Consider the following 27,482-nt stretch of genomic DNA (forward strand, 5'->3'; position numbering starts at 1 on the left):
GTCTTGTTGGGCTCAGGCTCAGTTGCAGACCTTTAGTATAATCACTGCAGCCTTGTTTTGTTCATTATTTAGTGTCCACACCAGTGGGAGGCACATAGACATTAGAAGGCAATCATGACCAAGAAAGCTAAAAATAGCAACAACAAAACCTTAGAGCACAACAATAATGCCTGGAGTCTACAAACAGAAAGCACTGGTGAAAGAAAGTGAGGATTTAGAAGCTATTTTACTTCATCTGGTTATGAATAACAACAAATACAATGCAATTGAGAGGAAAAAATATTCTTTTCTTTAATGCAACACAAACATCATCTAATATTTTTGAACAAACGCAGACTATTTGATAGTCTGTGATGACACTGTAAACAATTTGACTCGTTAGGCCAACCAGCCTCTGCACACTGTGGAATCTGAGGCTTTTTTTTTAATCTTCAAACAAGCATCATTTCTGCAAGATCTGCAGAAGATATTTAAGCACTTAAGAATCTGCTTCTCTCACTTTATCTTTGCATACACAGACACATACGGATGCCCGTATACATGCACACACAGACAGACACAGGTACACAAACATGCACACATTTGGAACGGTAAAGCCCTCAATAGCAGCCATCTGTGACTTTCTAAAAGCGTTTGGCCAGGTTTTTGGTATCAGTCTGCTTGTCCATGGGGCCTGGCTCAAATCTGTTACAGTTTCCCAGCATGCCTTCTGTATAGAACACACATCAATGACCTCACGGCTGGAGACTGGAGCACAGGCCAAGTTTACGACTGCTACTCTACAGGAGGAGGAAAAACACATTGAGACACAAACAAATACAAACGTCCACCTTTCTGTCTCTGCTCGGTCTACCCTAAAAACTTTAATTTGCTCCCTGAACACATTTCCCCTTTCTGCTTCAACATCTCTGTCTACCAGTTTAATGGTCACTTGACTGCACTCTTCAAGCTTATCTAGTCGAACTTTTTGTTTCTTAAGCTGGGGACACACCAAGTCGACATCACAGAACTAGCGGCGATGAAGGACACCAGTTGTGTCGCCTCACATCGCCTGTGTCTTTGCCAAAAAGTTGCACTCGAACGCACCGCAAAGATGACAGCTGACACCCAACTACCACGTACATTCTGCGCCTGCGGGAGGTGAAATAACTCTCCTTAACAGCAGGTCGCGGTAGTCTGTATTCGTCATTCAAAAAGGGAAACCGGAAGACTGCGGATATACAAGCCGTTGTTATGATATGTACATGAAACAAAGCGGCGTTTGCCGACCATTTTCACACCACTCTCACTCACCGCTTAGCTTCATTCCAGATGGCCATGTTGTTGTGAAAATATCTGTGTATTGGAATGATCAGATGAGATGAAGATGAGCCTTCTGTGTGTGCCCTCTTGACTTTAGTCGTTGGCTTGCTTTCCTCACATCCGTTTCTTTTCTCGTGCACCGATTCGTTTAAGCTGAAGACCCAATCAGAGTGATTTGTCTCACTGATGGGCTCCGCGGCCGAGTCAACATACTGAATCGGCCAAAAAAACTCCAAACACGGGCAGACCAGAACACTTTCTTTGCGTCTTGGTGAAAATACAGTGCACAATGGTCAAAATAATGATGAACGGCAATGTGAAGAAACAAGACATCTAACATTTACAAGCCTTCAAGGAAGGTGTAAGCTCTGCTCTGGCTGTTTGCTGAAAAGCTGTGGGAGAGAAACAGGTAACAGAGAAGTGAAAGTTGAAATGTGCAATTCACAATCCAACCTCTGCTAATTATAGCAGCTCAGGCCTCATCTGCATCTGTTTAAAAGTCACAGCTCCCCCGCGGTACAGCTAGAGCATAACCAACACAGAAACACTGTCTCCATACTGCTGGTGTGTGTGTGTATGTGTGTGTGCTGTCCCTCTTCTGTCTATCATTCAGCCTCTAAACAGCTCTTCTCTCTTGACAATTTGCTTGTGACTTCCTGGCTCATGCATACATGCAACTCATCAAACCACGTGTGAACACATTAGAGCTACAGAGGAGGGAGTTTCCAGAGAATGGCTGCGAATGGCCACAATGCGCCCGGCCGGCCAAGGGGAAATATTGGAAAGCTGCTTGCTGTACACTTACGAACACCTGCTGCCAGCCTGGTCCACCTGGGATCGTTCATTATGGTCCAAAGCACTTGACCACAACATCAATCACAGCTGTCTGATCTATATCCACCCATTAGCCTGCCGCTATCATCACTGTCCAACACTGATTAGCCACATTGGGAAGGTGAGTGGATAGGAACCTGGATTGCACAGATAAATCCCCCAGGATGGTGCTGGTGTTTTAGTCATGCAGACAACTCACTCAGCATGCAAAGTGTTGGTTGTAGAAGAGGGAACCAGAGGGCTGCAGAAGTAAAGGGATAGTGGAATATGGATTTTCTCATGTTGGTCAAAAGGTTTTATGTATTTCTGACAAGTGTCTCTCAGGCCCTGTCTACACGTGTTCAGATATTTTTAAAAACGGATATTTTCCCCTCCATTTAGAAAAAAAAATCTATCCACACGACCTTCGTTTTATAAAATATCTCCGTCCACATTCAAATGCAAAAACGACTCCAAACTCCAAACAGCACATTTCTCATTCCTTTTCCTTCAGTTTCATTACAGTCAGTTTGGGGAGGGGGCTGTGATTCCTGGTCGAATTGCATGACTGTCATCACTCTGCTGTCATCACCCTGCTGTCATCACCTGTCTCTTAACATGCATAAATGATGAAAGGGATGTCATTCAGGTTTATGTCCATATAGCCCTTCTGAGTGCCTGCCCAAAAGCCCATTCAATCACCATTCGACCTCCACATGTTTAATGTGTTTCCTGCTTTGGCCTACTGTGACTATAACATGTTTCAAATGTAGAGTAGTAATTAGTCCGAGCAGCGCTAACAAAACAGCAAGTAGTCCGCCATCTTTGTTATTGTCATTTTACAAATCCACACAGATACAAAGTAACCAGTTTTTAAAAATCTGCACCTTAGAAGGCGTTTTAAGAAAATATCAGTTTTTGCGATCCAATACTCCGTTTGCATGTGGACAAGAGGCCAAAACTTAGAGGAAAATATCAGTTTTTTAAAATATCCAAACATGTTCTCAAATCTAAAGCTCTGCTTGGACTGCTTGCTACGGTTGAGAGCCAATAAGAAAATAATGTATTTGGAAAACAGTAATGTGGCATTTTAATTACTGGCATGAAACCATTCCACCTCAATTAGTCACTAAAAAGAATTCGCTTGCTGCAGTTTCACAGCATTTTTTGGTTTGCAGCAAATGACGGGGCAGAGCCAACAAATCTCAAAGAGGCATAAAGAAAACGGCAGCAGATGGAAATTTTTCATGTTTATTCCCGTATTTCCCATTTCATCATTCATAGAATAATGTTATTAGTGTCGTTATTTTTATAATGGATAATATTAACCTATTTCATTCTGGTGTGCCTTGGGGAAAATCTTTTAGAGAGCCAATTCTGGCAATGAAGATAGGGGATAATGTGGGGAAAATAGTCTTCTGGTTATAAGAAACGTTGTAGATCAAAAGTAAGTCTTTATTTCTGCATCGGATTGTTTAACAGCGGATGATGTTTCCCATGCAGTTTCTTCAGGAACCTGAAGGATTTTCTTTGGTTTTATATACGTAAACTTCCTTAAATTGTAGCAGTAAACTCTAAAGGAATAATGCTCGCTATAGCAAAAGGAGTAGTTTGACTGTTTCCATTGGTCCATGTTCATCGTAGCGGTCCTTTGAGTCTTCGGCAGTGAAGTGCGGCCATCATCTTGTGGCAGTACAGCAGTTATCACCTACATTCATTTTTATGATACATCCTCCAGCGACCATTTTTATCTTTGTTTTGCCGTTAAATCTGAGGGAGATTTAAAGTTAGCAAACATTGGATACTGCCTTTCCCTACTGTGTGTTATCAGCAGTGAGTCCCTTTAGAAACACACACAGTTAATTCTCTTCTCTACCAGAGCAGTCCAGGCTCGGCTGAGTGTTTCTCCACTCATTACCAAAAAAAACCTCTGAAATTAGTTTGCGCACCTGTTGTTCCTATGCATTTGTATTTTTATGTATTTCATAGAAGCAGAGATCAGACCAATGCGGTTTCTATGTCCTCCTCCTGCTTCATCCCGCTCCTCCTCATCCCTCTCTTTTGTATTTTTAATAATGAACAGCAGATAGTTTTCTCTTTCACCTCACAAACATGCTGGGAGATGAGATTCCCCTGCTGTGTGTCTACACATGCCGAAGGCTATTGAGCGTCGAGCACAAACTCTGATAAATTAATTGTAATAGAGCCTGCTTTGAGTCTTGTGCCTGTGTGTAGCAGCCTTGCAGGTTCAAAGCCATTGTGTGTGTATGTGAGAAAGAGAGAGAGAGGGAGAGGAGACAGAAAGACAGGAGAGAGATGATATGCAGGCTTCTTGTGGACTGTAACGCATCGCAGTGCAGAGCTCAATAAGGAAATATTCCACTTTTTAAAACATAGTGAAGCAGTGTTTCTCCAACCATTGTCCCCTAAAAAGAGAAACAAAATATTGTATTTACCTAATGAATGTGCACTGGTTTCATTTCAGCTCAATGTGAGTCTTTACTGCATTTTGCTGTCATTTATTGCTGCGCTATTTTCTCTCCTCTGATCTCTGTGTTTCTTTGAGGCCGGGGCTTTGTGTGCGCGGACTGTGGAGCAGAAAGATGGAGCAGAGAGACGGCATTCAAACACTCGGCTAACTTGTTGCTCTCGCTGACGATATTAGCTGCACTGTTTCAACAATGTTAGGCTGAAAAAACGTGCATGCAGGCTAGAGATGTAACGGTACGTGTATTCGTATCATATAATCAAGCTCATTTTTGTGTCAAACTGTGTGCCGACACTGTTCAACTGAAGTCGGGTATATCTTCAAATATTTAATTTACGACGGCATCACCTGAATGTGTTGATTAGCGGATCGAATCTAAAACAGACTGAACGGCGAATCCTTCTCCCCACAGCGTTCAGGCAGCCTCCCACTGCAAATTCAGACCGTGCCAAATAACTAATGCTACAGTGTTTATCGCTGCGAATTTGGCCACACTCGATCGTAGACAATACAGAATTAAAGCATATGGTCAAAGTGTTTTGAGCCCCGCTACAGTGTGTCTTCACGTGTGCATTTTACTCAGTCCGTTGCGCCTGCCCTGTATAAATGAGCACAAGCTGCAGTTCAGTTCAGGATTTATCAACAGGTCAGAGTCTGATGATGGCGCATTACATTTACATTACAGATATTTGTGATATTTATTCTGAAAATGTACCGAACTGTGACCCCAAAACCAATGTACATAGAGAACCGTGAATTTTGTGCACTGTTACACCCCTAATGCAGGCTGAAATTCAACCGTGCTGTTGGGAGATGCAGTGACTTAAACCAAGGACAAGAAGAATAGTTATGAGTAAAGAGAAGTCCGCTAGCCGCCAGGCTAATTTATGCAGTGTAAAATGGCATGGGCTTAAGCTAATAGCGGCACTCAACTAACGGGAAACACTGTGAAGAATTTATTTCTACATCATCAACGTGACTTTATAGGTTGAGAGAAAAGAGAAGTGAGATGCAGAGACGGTGATAAGCTGAGTAAAAAAACGTAATGTGTTATAAAGAGAAAAAGAGATAAGAGAGCTGACCGATAAAGTGAGATTGCTTTTAAGATATGCAACTGAGATTTCCCTGCAAAATTAAATGTCTTCATATCTATAAAAAATGACATCCAAATGAAATGGTTTATGGTACAAAATGAACACTGTTTAAAAAACATACTAAAATAAAAAAGGTAAAACCAGGTTTTGAACATCTATATAGACATTTGGCTGATTTATTTCATGCCATGACCTCCTGCAGCCTTTAACAAATATGCAGCCAGTAAATACAAAGTACATTTGAGTGGACACTGGATGTTATTACCCCATTTCCTCACACACAAACTGCCCACCACATGTACATGTGACAGCATCATATTTCTAGGACAGACCTTCCTCTCTACTACACACTGCATCTGGACGTTGAGGTTATGTCCTACCCACCAATCCTCTGCAGAGAAACAAAATCAATTTGCTCACGTTGTGCATGTGTTCAGTTGTCCCTCGCGTGTACAATTGAAGTGTATCGTTCATGTATACTATACCAAGGTTATGGACCGTCTCCCCTCAACAGCTAAAGTGGTTTCCTTATAGTGCATTCAGCGTGATTTGTTACCCGCAGTAAACCGATATCAATGATCCCCCTTGCCTTGAGAAGTGCTTCTAAATCTGTTTTGCATATCAGCTGGAAACTGGATAAGCTCTCTGTTTTGAGCAGGTCATTGATGGGGTGTTAATTCAATGCTAATAAGATTAAAACATAATGCAGATTGTCTCTTGTGAAATGAGGCTGCTGAAAATCCTTTTGAGGAGACTTCTTATTGAGCGGCAGTGGACCATGGCCTCGCTCTTCACAGGGTGGAACGGTGGTAGAAGACGGGTTACACGCGGGAGGGGTTTTGAAATTGAATTAATATTGCCAACAGTCAACCCTTGAAGGGAGAAAAGGCTCACTGAAATCTATTAATGGTGTTAGTCCATGACTTGACTTTTATGCTCTTCCTAGTGCTTGGTGCTGTCAGATGGCACATGGCAGGAATAATCCCTCAGAATGAGTAATCCCCCAAAGACAGCTGGATCAAAAAAAAGTTGATTCCTAGCTTTGTGAAGGACACGTCCTAATACGTCCGTCCACTGACACTAGAAAGAAAGTAGTTTAAGCACTGGGCACAACCATTAAGTGAGTTTTTTTTTGTTGTTTTTTAAATAAACCGCAGCACATGCCATGACAAGAAAACCAGTAACATCCTCAGTGAAGTCTGTCAGGGTGGAGAAGAGAGGAGAAGACAACCAACACACACACATAGACACACACACACACACACACATACACACTAAAGCAGAGGGAACAGCTCCAGAGACAAGCATTAATCCCCACAGATTTAGTGTAGCAGAACAATTGCTTTTGTCACCCTGGGTAATCAGCACAGAACACGGTTTATGAATTACAGTACAAACACATAGACACAGAGTGTGTGTGAGAGAAAAAATGCATGTATGTCAGAGCAAAAGTGAGAGTACAAAAAAATGGAACAATGACGTCTACCTGTTCAAAAGCCTTGGCTGCGGGTCTGGGAAGATTAATCAGAGTCATTCAGACAGCGTTTATCACGTTCTCTACAGGGAAATGAGAGGCGATTTATTTCTATAACTTGGCCTACATATATGGAGAACTATCACTCACATTCACTTCAGCCCCCATTATCCACTCTGTAATGAGCGTGTCTGCCCGGTGGACACAATACTGTCTAATCCATAACTGTTTACATTCTGGTGTTTGCTCACAGCCGGCTAAATCAAGGGCCACTCCAGTAAGACGACTGCAACAATGATGGTGTAATCGGCCTCTTAAATCAGCCTTTCCTTTATGCAATATAGTGAAATCCAGGAGGAGTTAGTGTTTATGTATACTACTTAATCAGGTACGGGCACTTTAGGGCTCATTTATCTTTTTTTATTAAAAGAAAATAAAATTCATATTTAATCACGTTTAAATGTTTGTTGTTTTAGCGATTACTTTGGAGGGATTTTAGTCTTTGTTCAGCTCCTTGTTTGCATTTGTTTCTCAATTGCATTTCATGGGAAGCATATTCTGAGCTCCACTCGCAGCAAAAGGACCTCACTTAATGTCATTTGTTTATTTGGCATTTGTGCCTGTATTTGACAGGTGGTAGTAGAAACAGATAATAAATATGTGAGAGGAGCAGGGGGGTCGGGGGGGAGTTATGTACAACTATTAGGGCTTTTCCATTGGCACTTTTGGCTGCGCCGAGTCAAACCATAACGCGCTGAGTTGTGTGTCCATTACCAGTTTTAGCACACCGCAGTTGCGTGCTGAGGTGTGCCGAGCTTTATTTTATTGTTTAGCTTACAGCTATTTTAGAGTCGTGTTAAGTTGCTGCTGATGAAAACCCAACATTTCCTGATTTTGCTGCTTCATAATAAAAGCTTTTAAATAATAAAATAACAGGAGACTTTTATTGTGAAGAATTTATAAGAAATTAAATTAGCTTTATTAGCGACTATTCATAATAAAAAACAAGTCTACTAATACTGCAGTGAGGAAGAGAACAAGCAGCAAAAATAACGGGGAAGTTTTATTGTGAAGAATATAGGAAATTAAATGTGTTTATTCACTGTTTTACAGCTGCTCCTTTGACCACTACACACAACTTCAAGCAGGTAGCCCTGTTTGGGGATGCAAATCCCCGCCGTGCTGGGATGACGTGCCGAGTCAAACCGAGTCGAGCCAAGCCAGCACATGGAAAAATCTGCAAGGTTCCCAGCTGGTACTGAACTGGGGACATTATGATTACAGGAACATAATGCAAATTCTTGCAACAGGAAACAAGTAAACACGACCAAGACTCTACAGCATTGTGAGGCTGTTCTTAGGCACAGTGGTGCAAAAGCTAAAATCGACATACTGACATTCTCACTATGACCATGATGATCACCCAAGTCAGTAGTCTTCTTCCTCTGGGTACCATGAATGTATGTACAAAATCCTATGGCAATCCATCTAATAGTTGAGCTATTTCAGTCTGGACCAAACTGGCGAATGACTGACCCACTGACACTGCCATCCCAAGAGCCACGCCGCTAGCATGGCTAAAAATTGGCAAAAAGCTAAAACCTTAATATGTTTGCACAGACGAGTCCATCCCCATCGCTGCAGGGAATTCTAAGTAGGGGTTCGGGGTTCAGGGTTTGGTGTGGTGGGTTTGGTGTCACCATGTGTCTTTAGACCCACTCAGTGGGCAGCAGTCATCAGTTGTCCAGGATGCTGCTAAAAACCCTGGAAACTGATAATCAATGAGTCATTTTCGGGCTCCTTGCTGAGAGCCTGCTGGTAATTGAATTGGAGGAGTGGGCACAACAAGTGTAGTGGGCTTGGAAGGACCGTAGCTGAAGGCAATCAGCTGTGACAGACAGGGAGAGAGAAAGACAGGGGGGGAAGAAGAGAGAGAGACAGTTTCTATAATGAAATATTCACACATCTGACGTACTTTTTCTTCAACACCTTGAGCATCACTCCAATCACTTTTTCCCTGTTAGTTGCGATGAAGTTAGTCAGGACACCGTGTCCTATATGACAGGGCAGCATTTGCATGCATGGCGCGTCAATGATGAAAAAGGGGGGGTGGTAAAACAAAGCACATGCTTGAAATACCTCACTGAAAGACCCTCCCTGTCAATTACCCTTCACAGTCACATTGGCCACAAACAAACTCCCCCCTTGGCTGACAGGTGGCCAGGTAAATGCATTTTTCAAAAGCTTGAAAGGCTTGGCGCTCGATAACTCTTTAAAAAAAATGGGCAACCATCCAGATCTCTGCATGAGAAGAGGGTAAAATACATACCAGCAACAAAACAGAGGGGGCTGAGTGAGCATCTAGTAGAGCTGAAAAGAAACATTTCAGTGGCAGATTTTGCGAGGCAGACCGGGGTGCAGTATTGACTTGTGTGACCTCAGAAACAAAACACAAGCAGCAGGTAACAGCTCTACTAGCTAGTACGCTCCTTCTGTTTGACACGTTCAATCTGGTCTTATTTATTCTTCATAGAGGTTATAGTAGGGCTGGGCAATATGGCCAAAATCCTTTATCACAATATAGGTAATTTCATATCTCAATAACGATATACAGTATATCACGATATAGCATGTTTACTGGTAATTCAATAAAAGGTCTATATTAAATAATCACATGGTCAAGCCACACTCCTGTGTGAATTAAATACTTGTCGAATGAAAAGTACTGAGTATTTTCTTATTTTAAGAACTTGAGTGCAAAATGAACAAAACAGTTTTAAGCAAAATTACAGAGAAAAGGAAATAAAAATAGGCCTAGCCTATATTGCTATGTAGAAAAACATTAAGACAGACATTTTTATATCATTTTGACTATATACTATATCAGTTTTGAAAGATGAATTATAGATTGATATTGGTCATATTTGGTGTCCAGTGTCCTTCATTACAACAGCTCCTGAAAAAAAAATTGCCCATTTTACAGCAGTTGAAAACTGGTCCAAGAACCTCAGAAAGAAATGAGCGAACAATCTGTAACCTAGGGCTGGGCAATATGACGGTAATCTGTTGACAATATCAACAATGGCCAAGAAGTATGCCAGCAGCATGGCTCTATGGAGGGTAATGTCGTCTGTGTGTCAGTCCACCACTTTACTCCAACTATTGGATGGATTGCCATGAAATTTTGTACAAACGTTCATGATCCCCAGAGAATGAATCCTAATGACTCTGGTGATCCCCTGATTTTTCCTCTAGCACCATCGTGAGGATGACATCTGTGGTTTTGAGCGATGGGAATCATCAGAGGCCCCATGATACGATATTATCACGATACTTAAATATTGAGATTTTAAACATTTTGCGATATGCTGAGTATTGTGATAAGATATATTGCGATTTATTAACTTTTCAATTATGCACTTCGTCAACATTTGTTTTACCTAATTAAGATACAGTTTTCACTATGTTCATCTCAGGGTTTTCTTGAGGTCAAGGGACCCCTTTGAAAATGGCCATGCCAGTTTTTCCTCGCCAAAATTTAGCGTTATTTAGCATTCATGAGCTCTTTCTTTAGAGCATTCAACAGCAAACAACCCCAAAAATGTTACCTACCCATTTCACATTGTGCTAGGTTGAGGTGCAACATTTAAAACATAAAGTTTAGATTCGTGGTAATTGCCTCTGTGCTCGTCTGACCAGCAGGTAATGAACTCAGTGTCCCCGTCAGTAATCGAGGCAGTTGTAAATTACAATCACTGGTATGAACAGAAACATGAAAATACTGTGAGTTATTGCTGTGTACCTAGAAACCGCGGACCTGGAAAATTACTTTAGTGATTTTTCTGCCTTTATAACAACCTCAATATAATCGCAGTTCAGCAGCCATGGACGTAAAATGAAATGTGGAGGCACATAATTACTTTAGCAGGGTACACAGAGTTACAGAACAGAACAAACTAAACATGTAAGCATATCAAAGTGGGACACAAACACACCAAACACATTAAACATTACTGTAACGGAGGCTTGCACACCAATATGCACACACGCAGCCTCAGGATACACATCAGTTCAGAAGAAAACAAGAAAGTTGAGAATGTTGGATGTAGTGAATCAGAGAAATAGTCAAAGAGAAAGCAGAAGAACAGTCTACAGACACGGCGTCCTGTTATTCCGTAATGTATCATTCATCAGCATAGATGGATGAAAGAAGAAAACTATGGTATTCTTAGATCCATACTACTAGAGGGGCAAAAAAAACATCTTAGACTCAGCTCTATATCTGTGTTTTGAGCTGAATTCTCCTGGCATGCTATGTTAGAGCTGGGCAATAAAACATCAATATTGTGATGCAAAATTCAATATGGCTTGGGATTTGGTTATTATAATATCGACATGCTTTTCCAAGTCTATTCGGGCTACACTTGTTGTTTTTTTTAACATATTTTGAGTGTTTCAGCTGAAAAATCAATGAATGAAGAATGAATGAAAACAATGAATCATTCTATTTGTTTATGTTTCTCAACTGCATTGACAGAAAATGTACATTTTTATCTGTATTGCCCATTACTATTAGCATTAATATTAGGGCTGTCAATCGATTCAAATATTTAATCGCGATTAATCGCATGATTGTCCATAGTTAATTGCGATTAATCACACATTTTTATCTTTTCAAAATGTACCTTAAAGGGACATTCGTCAAGTATTTAATACTCTTATCAACATGGGAGTGGGCAAATATGCTGCTTTATGCAAATGTATGTATATATTTATAATTGCAAATCAATTAACAACACAAAACACAAGCCCAACAGGCAACAGCTGTCAGCTGCTGAGACTCGTGGGTACCCATAAAACCCATTTTCATTCACATATCTTGAGGTCAGAGGTCAAGGGACCCCCTTGAAAATGACCATACCAGTTTTTCCTCACCAAAATTTAGTGTAAGTTTGGAGCATTATTTAGCCTCTTTTGTGCCAAGCTAGTATGACATGGTTGGTACCAATGGATTCCCTTGGTTTTGTAGTTTTGTATACCAGTAACTTCACTAGCTGTAAAAGTGAGCCCGCTACAACCTAAAAAACGCAAGTTGCATTAATGCATTAAAGAAATTAGTGGCGTTAAAACAAATTTACGTTAAGGCGTTATTATCACGTTAACTTTGACAGCCCTAATTAATATCAAAGTACAGCTAACATCTCTTCCTAACTGGACGCGATGCGAACGAGCGAACACAAGATTGTTTCTGTTTTTCTCAATGAAGATGTCCTAACCTGCTCCGTGCATCAGTGAACAGGCTGAGCGGCGTGTCGCTTGTTTGAAAAAACACTCGCCTTGGCTCTATTTCTGCAAAGTTTCACACACTTCCAACCTATTTTTATTGATCAAAATCAATGCTGACAGTAACTGACAGTTAATCAATATCACTCTCTCCATGTAATAGATCACTTGGAGTATATCAGGACAGTTTTCGCGCGCCATTCGCCAGAGTTTGCTCGCTTGCTATGTTAGGAAGAGGTGTTGGGCAGACGGACATCAATTCATTAGTTTTGGGTGCACTGTATCATATCAATTTTTGGCTTTTTGGTACAATCTGGAGACGAAAATTGTCTTTCATCCGACTGTCAAGATTTAGGTCAGCAAATGCAGACTGATTGAGCGATGTTGCCATCCCAAGAGCCACGCCAGGGACACAGGAAGAAACTAAGGTGAGAGGGGTGAAAAAGGACTGACATTTCTATTTTGTGACCTCTTCTCTGTTGCTTTAAGTAGCGGTGGATAGGGGAATAGGGGTGAGTGGGATGGGTGAGAGGCAGCAGAGCATATCGTCTCCTTGCGTCTCTTTACTATGGAAGGGAGACTGATGTAGAGGAGAGGGAGGGTGAGGAAAGACAAACTGAGGGAGAGAAACAGCTGGGAGGTCAGATTTGAGATTAACCTTTTCAGATACATGCTTTAGTGCATCTATGTGTGTGTTAGTGCATCCCCATCATAAAGAATCTGTGAGTTCAGCTGGAGGTCAGTGTTGTATAGAACAGAAGAAACAAATAACCGGCACTCACAGATAAATAGTCTTTTTTAGTTTGCAGCCAGTTAGAGGGGACAAAGACAGTATAAACAAATGTGGCTTTTATTTTCATTTTTTATAAGTCCTGATATATGAATATTAAGTTACAAAGCCTTTCCAGTCTCTTGCAGACTTGGCTGGATTCCTGCCTAATGCCTATTGTACCATAGCTTTTATTTGCTGATTGTGAAAGAAAAAAAAACAAGGCTGTGCTAGCCTACAGACCACAGAGAAAGTCTCTGGATATAGTGGGGAAGTGAAATCTTTGACCCATGACTTGAATATCTGTCCATTAAAGTTTAACTGAAGTGTTTTTCAACCTGGACCTTATTTTCTCATGTTTTGGTGACTAACTGACTAATATGGACAACAATTTCTGAAACTGGTCCAGTATTGAGGGAGAACGCTGTAGACAGCAGCTGCTCACTGGCTGCAATATGGTGCTATTGGGGCAAGCTGGCACCGTCGTTTACGTCCACTAAAAGTGCTTGTTTTTGCCATGACATGCTCTCATTGTTATTATAAGTGTCTAACATCATGGAAAGAATCTTTCTCAAGGAGAAATATTGTTCTGGAAGTTTGTTGTGTTGGTGTACAGAAAGCGTAGCTTAGTGTTATCTAAAATATCTTCAATGTCATGGCTGAATATTTAGATTTGAATCCGATGGCCGCCCGTATTTATTTGAGCGAGGGTATACAGATATTCAGATTTCACGAGACTCCTCCTTCAGTGGGCCGGTTACAGCGTTATCCCTCAATACTACACCAGTTTCAAAAAGGGTTGTCCCCATTAGTCAGACACAAAAAACGTGGGCTCCACAATATACTTCTGACAATTAATGATGGGTAATGAAACATGTTCTGGGTATAGAACAATAACCTCTGCTCTAAAAAGGGTGGTATTGTATAAAATGTATGTGATGTTTGGCTTAGTGTGTTCTAGGCCTCATTTCCACCTGATATTAACATGTGATCTTTATCTGGATAATGACATCTGATCCACCAGCCTTTGCTTTTATATTGCTGGTATATATTTGTGGTTTTCCTTATCCAGATATAGATTGCATTTTAATGCAATGTATACATTGAGAGCTAGTGGTAATTACCTTCCTCAATGCTTTGTAAATCACATACTGTGATAAGTAGTAGTTTTTGCTGCTCTAATGTATGTTGTCCTGTGTTTTCAACAGAAAGGAAATTATTTAACAGTAAAGAAGAATGACTGGATGTTGTGTGCTGTTTAACCTGATTTTAAGCTGGTTAGTTCAGCACACATTGTTACACTCTTTAGTACCTCAAGCATTTGTCGTCAGTTAATCATTGTCTGCCTTAACTTGAACTGATGGCGTTGTCTAAATTATGAATACTGAAGAGTACATGTTAGTCGCTCCGGATAAGAGTGTCTGCCAAATGCTGTGACTGTAAAAGTTGCCTGGAATATCTCCATATAATCAAGCCTATGAGTAAATCCCTTCATAACCCATGATAATAACTCTTACTATCTGTATGAATAATTAATCTTGATATAATGAGCAAATTAAGGATATTGAAGGGAAAGAAATAATTTGATTAGGTTCAGTGTATGCACTGGAGTGCTCTGACTGTAGGCTTTTTTTTTCGTGTGATTAATTCGCTTGTCAATGTATTTTTTTGAACTGTTGTACTTGTCATGAGTACTTAAACACAGAATATGAACATTACAAGGAGAAAAATACGACACTTTTTTTCGCGGAAAAAGTTTGCCGTCTTGGTTCGTCCTTGAACCCTTTCACTCCTTCCATTCTTACCTTTCACAATAAAAGTATTTTTCATTTTTGTGTCGTTTATTCATCATGCCCCCAGTGTGTAAAGGCCTTAACACATGGTTCCTTAATGTTGCCTATTATTTTATGTTTCACCTCAAATATTACTTCACTTTTCCCCTTAGATTAACATCACATGCCTGAAAAACAGAACATTAAAATGAAATGACATAATGAGCAAGCACAAGTCAGCAAAAATGACTAGTGCAAAGTCATGTGAAGATCTTTTTATTTTGAAGCCACTGGTCAAAGGCTGATGATGCTTTGCTCATCTCATTTGGACTGTTTGTTCTGCCTATTGCTGTGTGAGCACATCGCCCAAATCAGTATTACCTCATCATCAAAATGCTGAGTCAATATTATGAGCAGCTGAGGGACGAGCTCCTACAAAAAAATTAAGTCTTGGTGGTTGGAGATTTTGCTGAGAGTTACAGTTTTGTCATCCAGGATGAAGCACAGTCTCACCATTGGAACAAGTCACAAGCTACCTTTCATCCTTTCATCTGTTATTGGAGGGACAGTGAGGGAAAATCTCAGAAAATTTCAGGATGTCTGACCCACAACTACTTCAGTCCATCTCTTTCAATGGCATATCATACAGCTCTTTGAAAGAAAGCTAGGAAAACTCCCAGGGAAGGTGTTTTACTTCTCAGATGGTTGTGTAGCGCAGTACAATAACCACAAAGCCTCCACTTGGAAGACTTTGGTGTGGAAGCAGAGTGGAAATTCTCTGCAGCTGCTCATGACAAAGGACCATGTGATGTGGCATTAAAACGTCTGGCAACTAGAGCTAGTTTACAACGCCCATGTCAGGACCAAACACAGACCCCACATCAATTGTACTTCTTTGCTAAGCTGTACACACAAGAGTGAAACTAAACTCCAAACCACAGAGATTCAGTTGGAAGCAAAAGTACTGGGGCTTTTCAAATCAGAGCTTTCTCTCAAGTGTTGAGCTGCAGTGGTGGAAAGTAACTACTAGTTTACTCAAGTACTGTACTTTAGTAAAGAACAAGTACCTCAAAATTGTATGGGTATTTCATTTGATGCTACTTTATACTTCTGTTTCACTACAGTTCAATGGGAATTATTGTACTTTTTACCGCATTACAATTATTTTATAAATTAACTTCTTGCACCCAAAGGGACCTCCCACCACATCATTTACTTTTCCCAAGACATCCTGATAAACTTGTGGTTGATTTGGGGCATTGTGCTCACATCAGTTGGGCCATACATACAAGTAAGCCCTTCGAAATAAAAAGCAAAAAAAAATATTTTTGCTGACTTGTACTTCCTTATTATGTCATTTAGTTTCAATTTTCTGTTTTTCAGTCATGTGATGATAAACAAATGGGAAAAGTGAAGTAATATTTGAGGTGAAGCAGAAATCATAGGCGACATTAAGGATTCATGTGTTAAACTGACCTAAGAAGTCTGCCGTTGCTCAACTGGAAACTTCAGGAGATGTAAAGAAATGTCTATCCTATAACATGTTTAAAAAATGAAAATATTGCTTGGTCGTCCAATATGGGTCAACTTTGAGTCTTAATTGATATTATGAGTGCAGGTCAGCTCAACCACTAATTCTGACCTTAAAAAAGAAAAGGTTACGAACAGACCTGGACCTAAATCACCATGGACAAATTACTTCCTTAACTGCTCTCATAAATCCAAGATAAGGGGTCGGTGACATCACATTTAGCTGCTATCTTTCAGTCATACCGTCGTCACCCATTCTAATTAGTCGCACTAACAATGGCTTCCACATTTCTCTCTACTCCTCAAATCAATATGCGCTCATCTGCATTGATCATCGTTTTTCACAAGCTGTTGGCTCCAGAATAAATGCTCTATAAATCAGAGCTCGGTGACAATGAGTTGTAAAAGAGGGTGGAGACACGTGCACAAAAAGAAGTCCAAACACACACACACATACATTTATGGGCACAAGTGAACACGAGCAGGCGCATGCACCCAAAGTGCAGACGACCCCCAACACACATCTTCCACATGCACACACGTGTAGTTACCCCTGCACCACAGCAACCAACAGTGTACGTGAAAGGTCTTGTGTGGTTGTCGGGGAGACAGAGAGCAGTGCATTGATCTCGGAGGAGCAGTGATCAAAAGAAGCTGGTCTTTGATAAGGATATTAATCATACTCGGGCATGGCTATGCTAATGACTACAACAAAACCAAACACTCCAACTCTCATCAATACTTCATCAAATAGAACCGCCTAATGAGTTTGCAAAGATGACTCGATGCATATAGAACAGCTGATATGTTTTGTTATGTATAATAGAGTGAATTTTCAGAGAGCATGAGAACTAGATGTACAAACATACTATTTATACTATATATTTTACTATTTACTGTATTGGACCCATAGACTGTATATAAAAAGTGGATGTAGTCACCGTGACATCACCCATTGGTGACATCCGTCTTGGTCAAGGTCTATTGAAAGAGGCTGGGACACAGTTTTTGAGCTCTGGGGTATGACACATGTGCAGTGTAACTGAAGCTGCATTTGTGCATATTTTACTGCCCATGTGTTGTACCTCAAAGATATGTCGCGTTGATGACGCGTGCCTGCTCCTCTTTTCACTGTCCTTGGTCATGATCTTGGTTATTTGCAAACAGAAGTGACACGAGAGGGTGGAGCTAAATACAACCGAATCAAAGAGGTTATGATTAACTTTCATGAACTGAAAACACACTGTGAAAGGGTTAAAGTTGTAAGACAAAAACAAGGAGAACGCAAGACCGGACAACACCGTGGTAGCAACCACTCATGTTTACAATGTTTACTGAGGTAATAAATCAAGTGAGAAGTAGAGTCATTTTCTCATAGACTTCTATACAATCAGACTTCTTTTTGCAACCAGAGGAGTCGCCCCCTACTGGCTGTTAGAAAGAATGCAGGTTTAAGGCACTTCTGCATTGGCTTCACTTTTCAGACTTGGAGGTTGCTCACTGGGTCAGACTGAAATATCTCAGTTCAGTGTGCTCGCCCGTTTCATCTTAAAAACGCATTAGAAAAAAATAAACATTAGGTTTTGTCTCACTGCAATGACATTTACTGCTGCATAGTATTTATTGATGGACGTTGGATGTACTGAATGAAATGAAAGAGTGCCTGTCTCCACAGTAAATCATCTGATGAGTGTTTAATGGTATATATACATGTATATATTTAATATCTTTTTCCTCTCATTCACGGTACCGCCATTTGACCAATCAGCGACGGTTATCCATGCAAACTGCAACCCGAAAGTTCCAGTACTTTCAATACCCTTTGTTGGGGGTAAAAAGGCCGAGAAAATGTCCCTGGGACTTAATTTAGACCCTGGTTCCTGCGGTCGAAATGCAAAGTTCCTCAAATGGTTCCTAGTTCCGGGAAACAGTTCCTGCGGTCGAAACGGGGCTTAACATTGTAACAGCTCCCACAGCCAATAGTGGAATATACCTTAGCTATAATGGTTCATTACAGTGCTATCCTGGCTTCCTCCATCAGTCACAAGAGCCTCATCATGTAGTGGACCCTTTAAGTCTCACCAGTCGGCAGATGGCAGCAGAACAGTGCTGTCGGGTGGTGGTTTCTACAATACTTGGAAGTCCCTTTCTACTCCATTTAGCTAACAGCAGAGAGAAGTATTGCTGTAAGCTACTCCAGACATTCAAAACACCAGTGGGCATTGACAATCAGCACAGAGGCCTTTTAAAAGAAGGAAATTCATCATTAAATAGACAAAAAGCCAGCAATTTGTTTCCTTCTATTAATTAGATAACGCTTGACCAATTATCTATATGGAGGAAATGAGTTTCTCAAGTGGCGCAGTCAGTGAAAAAGCTTGATAAGATACAGGTAGAGGAGTATCTCACTCCTACAGGTATGCGCTGAATTAGCATTTTAATGAGCATAATGTCATTGGGAAAAAAACAGTGAGGTAATTCCAAACATAATACATTCAACTGACTGTGACTCATTGGTAGAGACAAAGTATATACATTACACGTAAAGATACAGCTCTTGAATATTTTTTAAATTGCCTTTATCCATTTTTTAAATGGTGGTGTACTGAACATTTGCAACTGCGTTTAGAGGTTCACCATTAAAATGTAAGCCATTAAAGCGATTTGGTCCCAGTGCTAAACGTAAACAAATATTCTCTAAACAGATCATGATTAATAAACGTAATAAAAAACAAAAGACTCTTTCACAGTGTGAATAAAGACATGAACTGCATGATGTCTAGATGGACCAGTAATGAAAAGCTGCATCTCTCTCACAAACAGCCTCTCTGCCTCCTCCCCAGCCACACAGCAGTCCATAATACAGGTTCAACCAAATCTGAAAAATGCCCAAAGTTATTATCACTCAAAGGTCAAAATCAATTTGTTTAACAACCTAGGGAACAAAATCCCTCACAGGTCCTACTGCCTAAATGTCTCTGATTTAACTAAGCCTCACCACTGTGTGCCTGCCTGCCCCTCATTTGCCGGATTTGAGCTAAGCTTTTTAGCTCTGCTATAGAGAGAGCACAGGGCTCTGAGGACGCCAGTGTTGGTTTGTGGCTTGCTAACCTGCATGGGTGGTTAAACCTCTTTTTGTCCAGTTGATCATGAGGAGCAGCACATCCTCGAGGGGTCCGCCTTTGAGGATTTTAGACTTCTTGTTTGTACCAAAGCCAGTTTAAACCAACATATGCCCCCCGCAACTTCGCCTTGGAGCAAATATAACAAAAAAAGTCAGATGTAATAAAGAGGTGCATGATCTTTTTCTCCATCCCTAATTTTCTTTCTCTCCTCTCAGGCCCTGTGTTTTAGAATGAGATTAAAGCGCTGCTTTTGCGTTATTGAGCTCTGTGTGCCTTGCGTTTTTAAGATTATTTTTTGCCGGTTTTGCCTTTATTAGATCGTTACAGTGCTAGTTGTGAAAGGATGAGAGAGAGGGTATGACATGCAGCAAAGGGCCGCGGGTCGGATTCAAACCCCGGGCCGCTGCGGCAAGGACTGAGCCTTGGTACATGGGGCGCCCCATGCCTCACGTTTTTAAAGCCCTGAATGCCTCGAGTTGAAAAAAATTCAACTCAGAGCGGAAACGCGCCAAATGTCATTAGCGTTTTTTCATCATTGTGGTGACTTGTGCTGGATACTCTGAGCTTTATGACTTTACCAAATGTATGGATAGGTTGTTTTCATTAATTTGAACTGTACTATTAACTATTTGGGTTGCGTACAGTTCATGGTTTGTAATAAGGTAACGTTAGCACTCATTTGGTGGTTGTCTAGCAACATATAAAATAAAAAGACGCAGCAAACTGTAAAAAAAAACACTCAGTGCTGTGCGCCTTGTGTTTTCCACCTGCAAAACGTGCTCTGTCTGATCAGGGCCTCCAGACACTATTTCCCTTCTCTTCTGTTGTCATTAAAGCAACTTCCACTTCCAGGAAGAAAGAGGAGAGCTGCACTTCGAAAAGCTATTCACCTGGTATTTCAATGCCCATTGTTGATGGGGGATTATGGATTCTGACTCGAGCCGGATTATTGTCAGATAAACAAAACAAAAAGCCACAGTGGGCGAGGCAGCATGTATGTGGCACAGATAGGGTACCTTTGTTGCTGCTTGGTGCTATAATGAGCACATGTGTGTGCATGTAAACACACAATCTGATATACACACACACACACACACACACACACACACACAAAAAAAATCACAGTGCAGCACAAACACCAGGGCTAAAGCTCACAAGTTAGCAGTAAATTAAATATGAGAGTGCAGATGATATGAGTGTCTCCACCAGGAGAACAAAGCTGAACGCACTCTCAACAGCGCAGCACTAAACCCTGAGGCACCTAGACAGGAAGACAAGAAGTCAAGGAAAACATTGTCTCTGGGAACCGGCTTTCATTTTATTTAGTCAAATGAGTAGAAATTGCTGCACAGCAGACAGTCAAGATATCTAGTGCGAGTTAGAGAAGGAAAGAGCGGAAAAATGTCAAACAAACATTAGGGGTGGGGGAAAAAATAGATTCACCTGTGTATCGCGATTTTTCAAGCCAGCCGTCACTCTCATCTCTGTGGTCAAATCGGCAGACGATACAACTGTAGAGCACCCATATACTGGCATTTATGTTAAATGCAGTCAAACGGCCCTGATGGAGCTGACCATGGATGTATAAAGAGAACGGAGCTAACGGGGAGAGCTAGAGAAGGACTTGGCGAAGTTAGCAGAAGTATACTATGTCCGGTTTTCAAAATAAGGTGTTAACTGTATATCCAAAGTACATTTATGGAAATAAGATTAATAAGATTATATTCACCAGAAGTATAAAACATTACATGTCCCTCATAAATTAAAAGAAAATACCACTAATTTGTGAGGGAAATGTCTTTATTCTTTGATTTTTGGGTTGCAGGAAAAAAAAATTATAAATAATTCCTGACAATGACTAATATATATTTGACTTCAGGACATCTCTGACTACATACATGCTGAAAATCAAACATTTTACTGTATCAATTTAGATATTTTCCAAAGTAAAAGTCCCTAGAAGAGTGTGATTAAACGTTTTCCCCATCATCTAGTGTTAAAAAAAGTTACCAAAAATCGCAATCAATCGTAATATCGAATCGCAATACTTAAAAATTGTAATAATTAAAAATCACAATACATATCGAATCTCCACCCAAGTATCGTGAAGTATCAAATCGGGAGATAGTTGTGTCGTCCCAGCCCTAAATAACATGGTACTTGCAAATCTGAAAAAACATTCACTCCAAGCCATCTCAAGGAAAAGCCTCATACGTGGCCTTTTAACATGCAATCAAATGTCAACACACAGCAATATTTTTTTTATGCCTTTATGCATGAACAAAGCCAAATATAGTCTCTGTGTGTGTAAGGTTATAGTGTGTGTGTTTATGACGTAAAGCGAGAGCAGAGATCAGAATGTCAGGCAGGTTTACATTAGTCAGCAGATGCAGTGGGCAACATCATTAGTCACTCTGACACCCACTTCTGGCCCCTGCTTTATTGATGAGGCCAAGCTCAACAACTACCCCCCTCTTACTGTAATACACAGACAGATACATGCACACACACAAGCCTACTGTAAACGCGACAGGAGTCCGGTTTAGCATCTCAGGTCTCACAGAGAAACTACGGGGCTAGCAAAGCGAGCTGCTGCATGCTCACAAAATTAACAGACAACAGAGCAGAGAATGCTTTTTCCCACAGTTCAGTTGCTAATCATCTGTCCACAAACACCAAACAACCGATCCATAATCAAACATCTGCTCAACACCAGATCTTCTGGGCAGGTTGTGAATGGCGGGGTACAATGACAGGGTGCCAAGTGTGTCACAGCAATGAGCTCAGAGCCATTTATGGCCTCCATGACTCTGACATTTAGCAGGATGCTGCAATTTGTCAGCCTCTCAGTCTGACTCACACATCCACAACAGGGGACGTTCATGAAACACATTACCATTAGGCCTAATAGTGCCGCATCAGAGGACTGTGTGTGTCTTAAATTAATGATGTATGTGTGGTTCCGACTGGTGGAAATATATGATGACATAAAATGAAAGAAAAACAGGTTGACAAAACAAATGAATGCATCAAGATGCTCCTCGTTTTCATCTTGTAAAACGCGATCAAAGCCGATTCATGACATTGTAGATACAAACAATAACAACAGCCCTGGGCTACAGACATTCAGTCAATATTGAAAACATGTATGCCTTTAAAAACTGTGTTAATCCCGATAATTATCTCTGTCTGTTGCCCAAACGCAATAAACTGAACCACTCACTCGTCTATTAAAATGCAGTGTTTCCCCTGTATTCATTCTGCAGAACTAAGCTAAAATGTCATGTTGTCGGTAGCCACAAACAGACTCGTAGTGAACGACATGCCAACGTGCTTTTTCTGTTTTCAGATGAGCTAGACCGGATAATATCTGGTTAAAACAGATCGGTGATACTGTTTTACCTTCATTGTTCTCAGCGAAGTTTTCTGGAAGTTATGTAATGTAGCACAAGTGCATTTTATGTGGAGTGAGCACTGTACCGGACTCTGTTTAAAAAAATAGCCCTTTTAAATGCTGCATTGCTCGTCAGCAACAGGTCATATGGTAACTTAGGAGGCAATAGAGTGTTCCAGGGATGACGTATTTTTGTAGGCCAACCAGGAAGTTAGCATCACCCTGGTTCCCTCGACAAAAAGCCAATGAGATTTTTCCATAGGGTGTGGGATTACTGCAGAAAGTAAACTCTGTGGCAAACACACGTTTATGAAACTTCCACGTTTTCTTCAGTAAGATAATTTTCACAAATGAACACCACTTTTATGATTTTTGAAGTGTAAATGCAATCACCAAAAGTAAAAAGCTAACGTTAAGCTACAGACGATCTACACCACGGTCGCATGAGCGCGAGTATACACAAGGCTGTAAAGATGGACGAGTCGGCATGATGACGTTTAGTAGTCTCATTTAGCCACTTCTTAGCAACCGCCTTTTTAAAGACACATAAAGGCTTCAAAATTCACAAGTTGGATATTTATTGATGCATTTTATGTCATAGAACAAAACGTTAAATTCTCTTAAACTTGTGTTAACCACAGATCTTATTTCAGGCTTCTAACTAAAAACCCATTCAAAAAACCCATTGACTTCCAGACGAAGGAACCGGAAGTGCTAAAATGCTAACTAATTTCCGGGTTTTAGGACTCATTCCTATAGCACTCTATTCGGTCTTGTGTCCTCTGATTAATTTGGCATGCAATTAACGCATCAGTCATAATGTTTCAATTAAAACTCAACTGTTTTGGAAGAAGGAAATAACAGGAGTTACAGGTGAACCAGCTTTAAAAGTGACGGTGGATCAATGTGGATGTTGAAAAGTAACTAATGAATATTTAAAGATTTCAGAACGCAATTTGGTGTAGTGGTGGGTGATGGATTGAGTGTAATTGGGTTAACCCCCCCACCCAGCCCATCCGCCACCCAACACCAGTCAAAAGGGTAAACACTGAAATGGAGAGCATTTTGATATTCTGCATCAGAGCCTTTGTACCAAGAGACTCTCAATCTTCAAGGCCAGCAACTACAGTACTTGTGTAACAAAGAGTGAGTGAAGGAGGAGAATGCAAAGTCACTGTTTCAATTACATCCTAAACTGAAAGAGCATTTCTGCTAACCACAGGGCACGTTGGAGAGGAAAGTAATGGTACTATATGTTTCTCTATTTCCTATCCAACGTTTTTAGTTTAACTAAAATGCTTTCAACTTTCCCCTTTCCTACGTCTCTCTCTCCCTCTTATCGGTGATGTATAAAGGGCAAGCATTGGCACCGCCGTTACTGGGAGAGAACATCTCGAAGGCCGCTGTCAGTTAAAAAAAACACAGACTACTCTAAAGTGCAATTTCTCTGTAGTCTCTTATCATTATGCATAAAGTTTGTAAAGTATGTCTTGGAAAGGGCGGCACTGACTTCTGAAGCAGTTGTAGGTTTTTGGGCCACGCAGTCAGACACAGATTTCAAGTCGAATCATAATCAAACATTTACTCACACATAGCAGACCCAACTGCAAATACACACATGCACACACACACAGCTCTCGCAACCAGATAAAAGAGGTGTCTGCTCTGCTCTTACCCGAGCGTTGTCATAGTAACGATGGTGTACCAGAAGGAGGCTGGGATGCTGGTGAATTTGCTGGAGCTTGAACCCTTCTCTGCGTAGAACATGACGGTAGCAAAGATAATTATGGCCATAGTGAGGGAGAAGAGCAGGAAGCCCAGCTCCGAGGCACAGCTCTTCAGCGTGTAGCCCAGGATGCGCAGGCCCTGCGAGTGGCGGGAGAACTTAAAAATGCGGAACACGCGGAAAACGCGCAGTGTCACGAAGGCGCCGCTCACGTCCTCGTTGTCAGTCATCACCAGGCCGATGTAGTAGGGCAAGATGGCCACCACGTCGATGATGCTCATGACGGATCGCATGAAGCGGTAGCGGTTGGGCGCGGCGTACAAGCGCATCAGGTACTCCACGGTGAAGATCATGACGCAGGCCGTGTCCATGCAGAAAAAGGCCACGGTGTAGCGCTCACCGCATGGCACCTCCTTCTGGTTGGGCGACGTGCCGCAGGGCACCGTCTCCACCACGTTGGTGATGACGGAGATGGCGATGAAGAAGCCAGTGACGTAGTAAAAGACAAGAGCCATGGTGGAAGTATGGGGGTTCTCGAAAGCCCGCCACATGGTCTCCCTGCAGGTCATGTTGGGCAGCTTAGCGTCCTTGTTGTCCTCCTGGTCATCCTGCAGGCGCTCTGCGTTCTCCCTCTTCCTGTCCTTGTACTCTTCGTAGCAGCAGTCACCGATGATCTCCGAGATGATGCCGAAGAACGCCAGCTCCTCGTCGTAGGAGGAGATGCACTCGTAGCGTGGAAAGTGGAGCTTGCCCGTGCGGTAGAAGTTGAGCACGCTGCGGAACACGTCGGGGTCCCGGTCGAAGAAGTACTCTTTGGTCTCCTCGTTGTAGAAGAACTCCTTCTCCGAGCTCCCCAGCAGGGTGTCTGGATAGCGGTCCAGCGTGTTCCTCCAGGTCTCGAAGCGCCGTCCACTGACATTAAGAATGATCATCTCATCCGAACGCTTGTTCTTCTCAGGGGGCGCCACTGGCATGGGCAAATTGGCCACGGGCATCCAGCCGATGGCCGCCGCCCGGGCGAAGGGAAGCCATGCCGCTACTCCCGCCGCCATGCTGTGTCCAGCTAGGGGTGTAGGGGGAACAAGTCCAGCACCTTCACAACCAGCTTGACTTCAGCTCATTCACCATCTATAACGGGAAGAGAGCAAGAGAGTGGGGGAGGGCTGTTTTAGTCATTACAGGAGAGCAAATGATGAGGAATTTAAGATCAATTAATGTTACAGATGTGGGAAGAAGAAGATCTAGTGAAAAAAAGTGAGCCAGTAAAAAAATAACAATACAACTCATATCCTAAATGTCAGTCTAGCTGAGACAGCAAAAAATAATGGAAATCAAATTGAACATCACACTAAAGGTGAGAACATCTACAGTGCATATAATATAAAGAACATTTATATTTGATATAGTAAGCTTTAATGAGATTACAGTGACTGCAATTTCCACTAAGCATCATCTTCCCCATAATTACTTTAAGGCTATTTCTCAGATCCCCTCTATTGGGTTACAGTTGAGGAGCAGCCTTCTCAGGAGTTAAAGTTAAAGCATCATAAAATGGTCTATAGAGGTTATTTTTTGGTTGAATATAAAGAGGCACATTTACAAGGTTATTCTTCTTAAGAGAGAGATACAAGCAAGAGATTCAAAAACCTGTTGAGTTCCAACTACAGAAGAGAAGATGCATCTTTTATTTTACTCGAAATGAATGAAAGTTGATTATTCAGGTCAGATTTTTTTAACAATTCTTGATGACAAACTGGCTGCTAAATAAACGCCAACGCGTAAAAAGGAGCAGGTTAACGGGTAAGAACAGGTTGATAACTAAAACAGCTGATAGCAACAGCTTCATCCTCCTGAGTACAACTCACCGATCCAAATGTCTCCATCCAAAGAAAACACGACCTTCTTTCTTCCAGAGCAGTTTAGTTACAAGTCGTGCGGGGTTTTGGGTTATTTCTTTAAAAGCGTGACCTGGGAAGAAAAAAAAATATATACCAGGAAAGAAGAAGAAGAAGAAGTTATTTACGCGCAGAGGAGGAGAGCGACATTTAGACAAACACTGCTGCTGATGATGAGGTGGAAGCGGAAAAGTACCGGAGACGGACGCACCACAGCTGCTTTAATTCAGTTTCCATTCTAAAGCGAGGAGGAGATCTGATGATGAGGATGAGAGGAGTTCTCTCCGTGAAGAAGACCCGTCTTACGTTGGCTTTTTTGGATGAGTGGTGGGAAGAGACGGAGGAAGAGGAGGAGGAGGAGGAGGAGGAGCGCTCTCTCTCTCTCTCTCTCTCTCTCTCTCTCTCTCTCTCTCTGTGCGCAGGGGGCGGATTGTGGACCAAAACTGCATTTATGGGAAACCTCGATTCAGGAGCGAGATGCGCACAGAAAGTGGGTTATTTATTCCTCACTGCTGAGGAAAAAAAAAAAAAAATGAAAAAGAAAATGATACACTCCTCCTTCGTCACTCCAAATTAATTGGCAAAAAGGGTTTTCCTCTCCTCAAAGCAAAAAAAATAAATAAATGGATAAGCTCATCCAACCAATTCATTCAGTTTGTGCACCATTATTATTATTTCCACATATCAAAGGCTGCTTCCAGCTGAGTTTTATCCACAGGATGCATCCCAGCAGGGCCGTAGCCGACCATTCAAGAGCACCCTGAACCCAAGATCACCCTGCGGGCACCTTTGTCTTTAAAGGTGCTCTTTGTGATAT

General features: G+C 41.4%; 1 protein-coding gene across 2 annotated transcripts in view; it reads right to left on the reverse strand.

Moving 5' to 3' along the window:
- The window catches only part of kcnd3 (potassium voltage-gated channel, Shal-related subfamily, member 3), a 127,299-nt gene extending 100,255 nt beyond the window's left edge, over positions 1-27,044 (reverse strand). The window contains exons 1-3 of one of the 2 annotated variants that reach the window (XM_074644194.1): positions 26,877-27,044; positions 26,636-26,738; positions 24,720-25,898 (exon numbers count right to left, since the gene is read on the reverse strand). In XM_074644194.1, coding sequence (XP_074500295.1) covers positions 24,720-25,822 — 1,103 coding nt within the window. In that variant the 5' untranslated portion in view covers positions 25,823-25,898; positions 26,636-26,738; positions 26,877-27,044. Of the gene's footprint in view, positions 1-24,719; positions 25,899-26,635; positions 26,739-26,861 lie in introns of both variants that reach the window. The other variant, XM_074644193.1, reaches the window with a different exon arrangement.
- Positions 27,045-27,482: the final 438 nt, after the last annotated feature.

Source organism: Sebastes fasciatus, chromosome 8, assembly GCF_043250625.1.
Source record: "Sebastes fasciatus isolate fSebFas1 chromosome 8, fSebFas1.pri, whole genome shotgun sequence".
Classification (NCBI taxonomy): Eukaryota; Metazoa; Chordata; class Actinopteri; order Perciformes; family Sebastidae; genus Sebastes; species Sebastes fasciatus.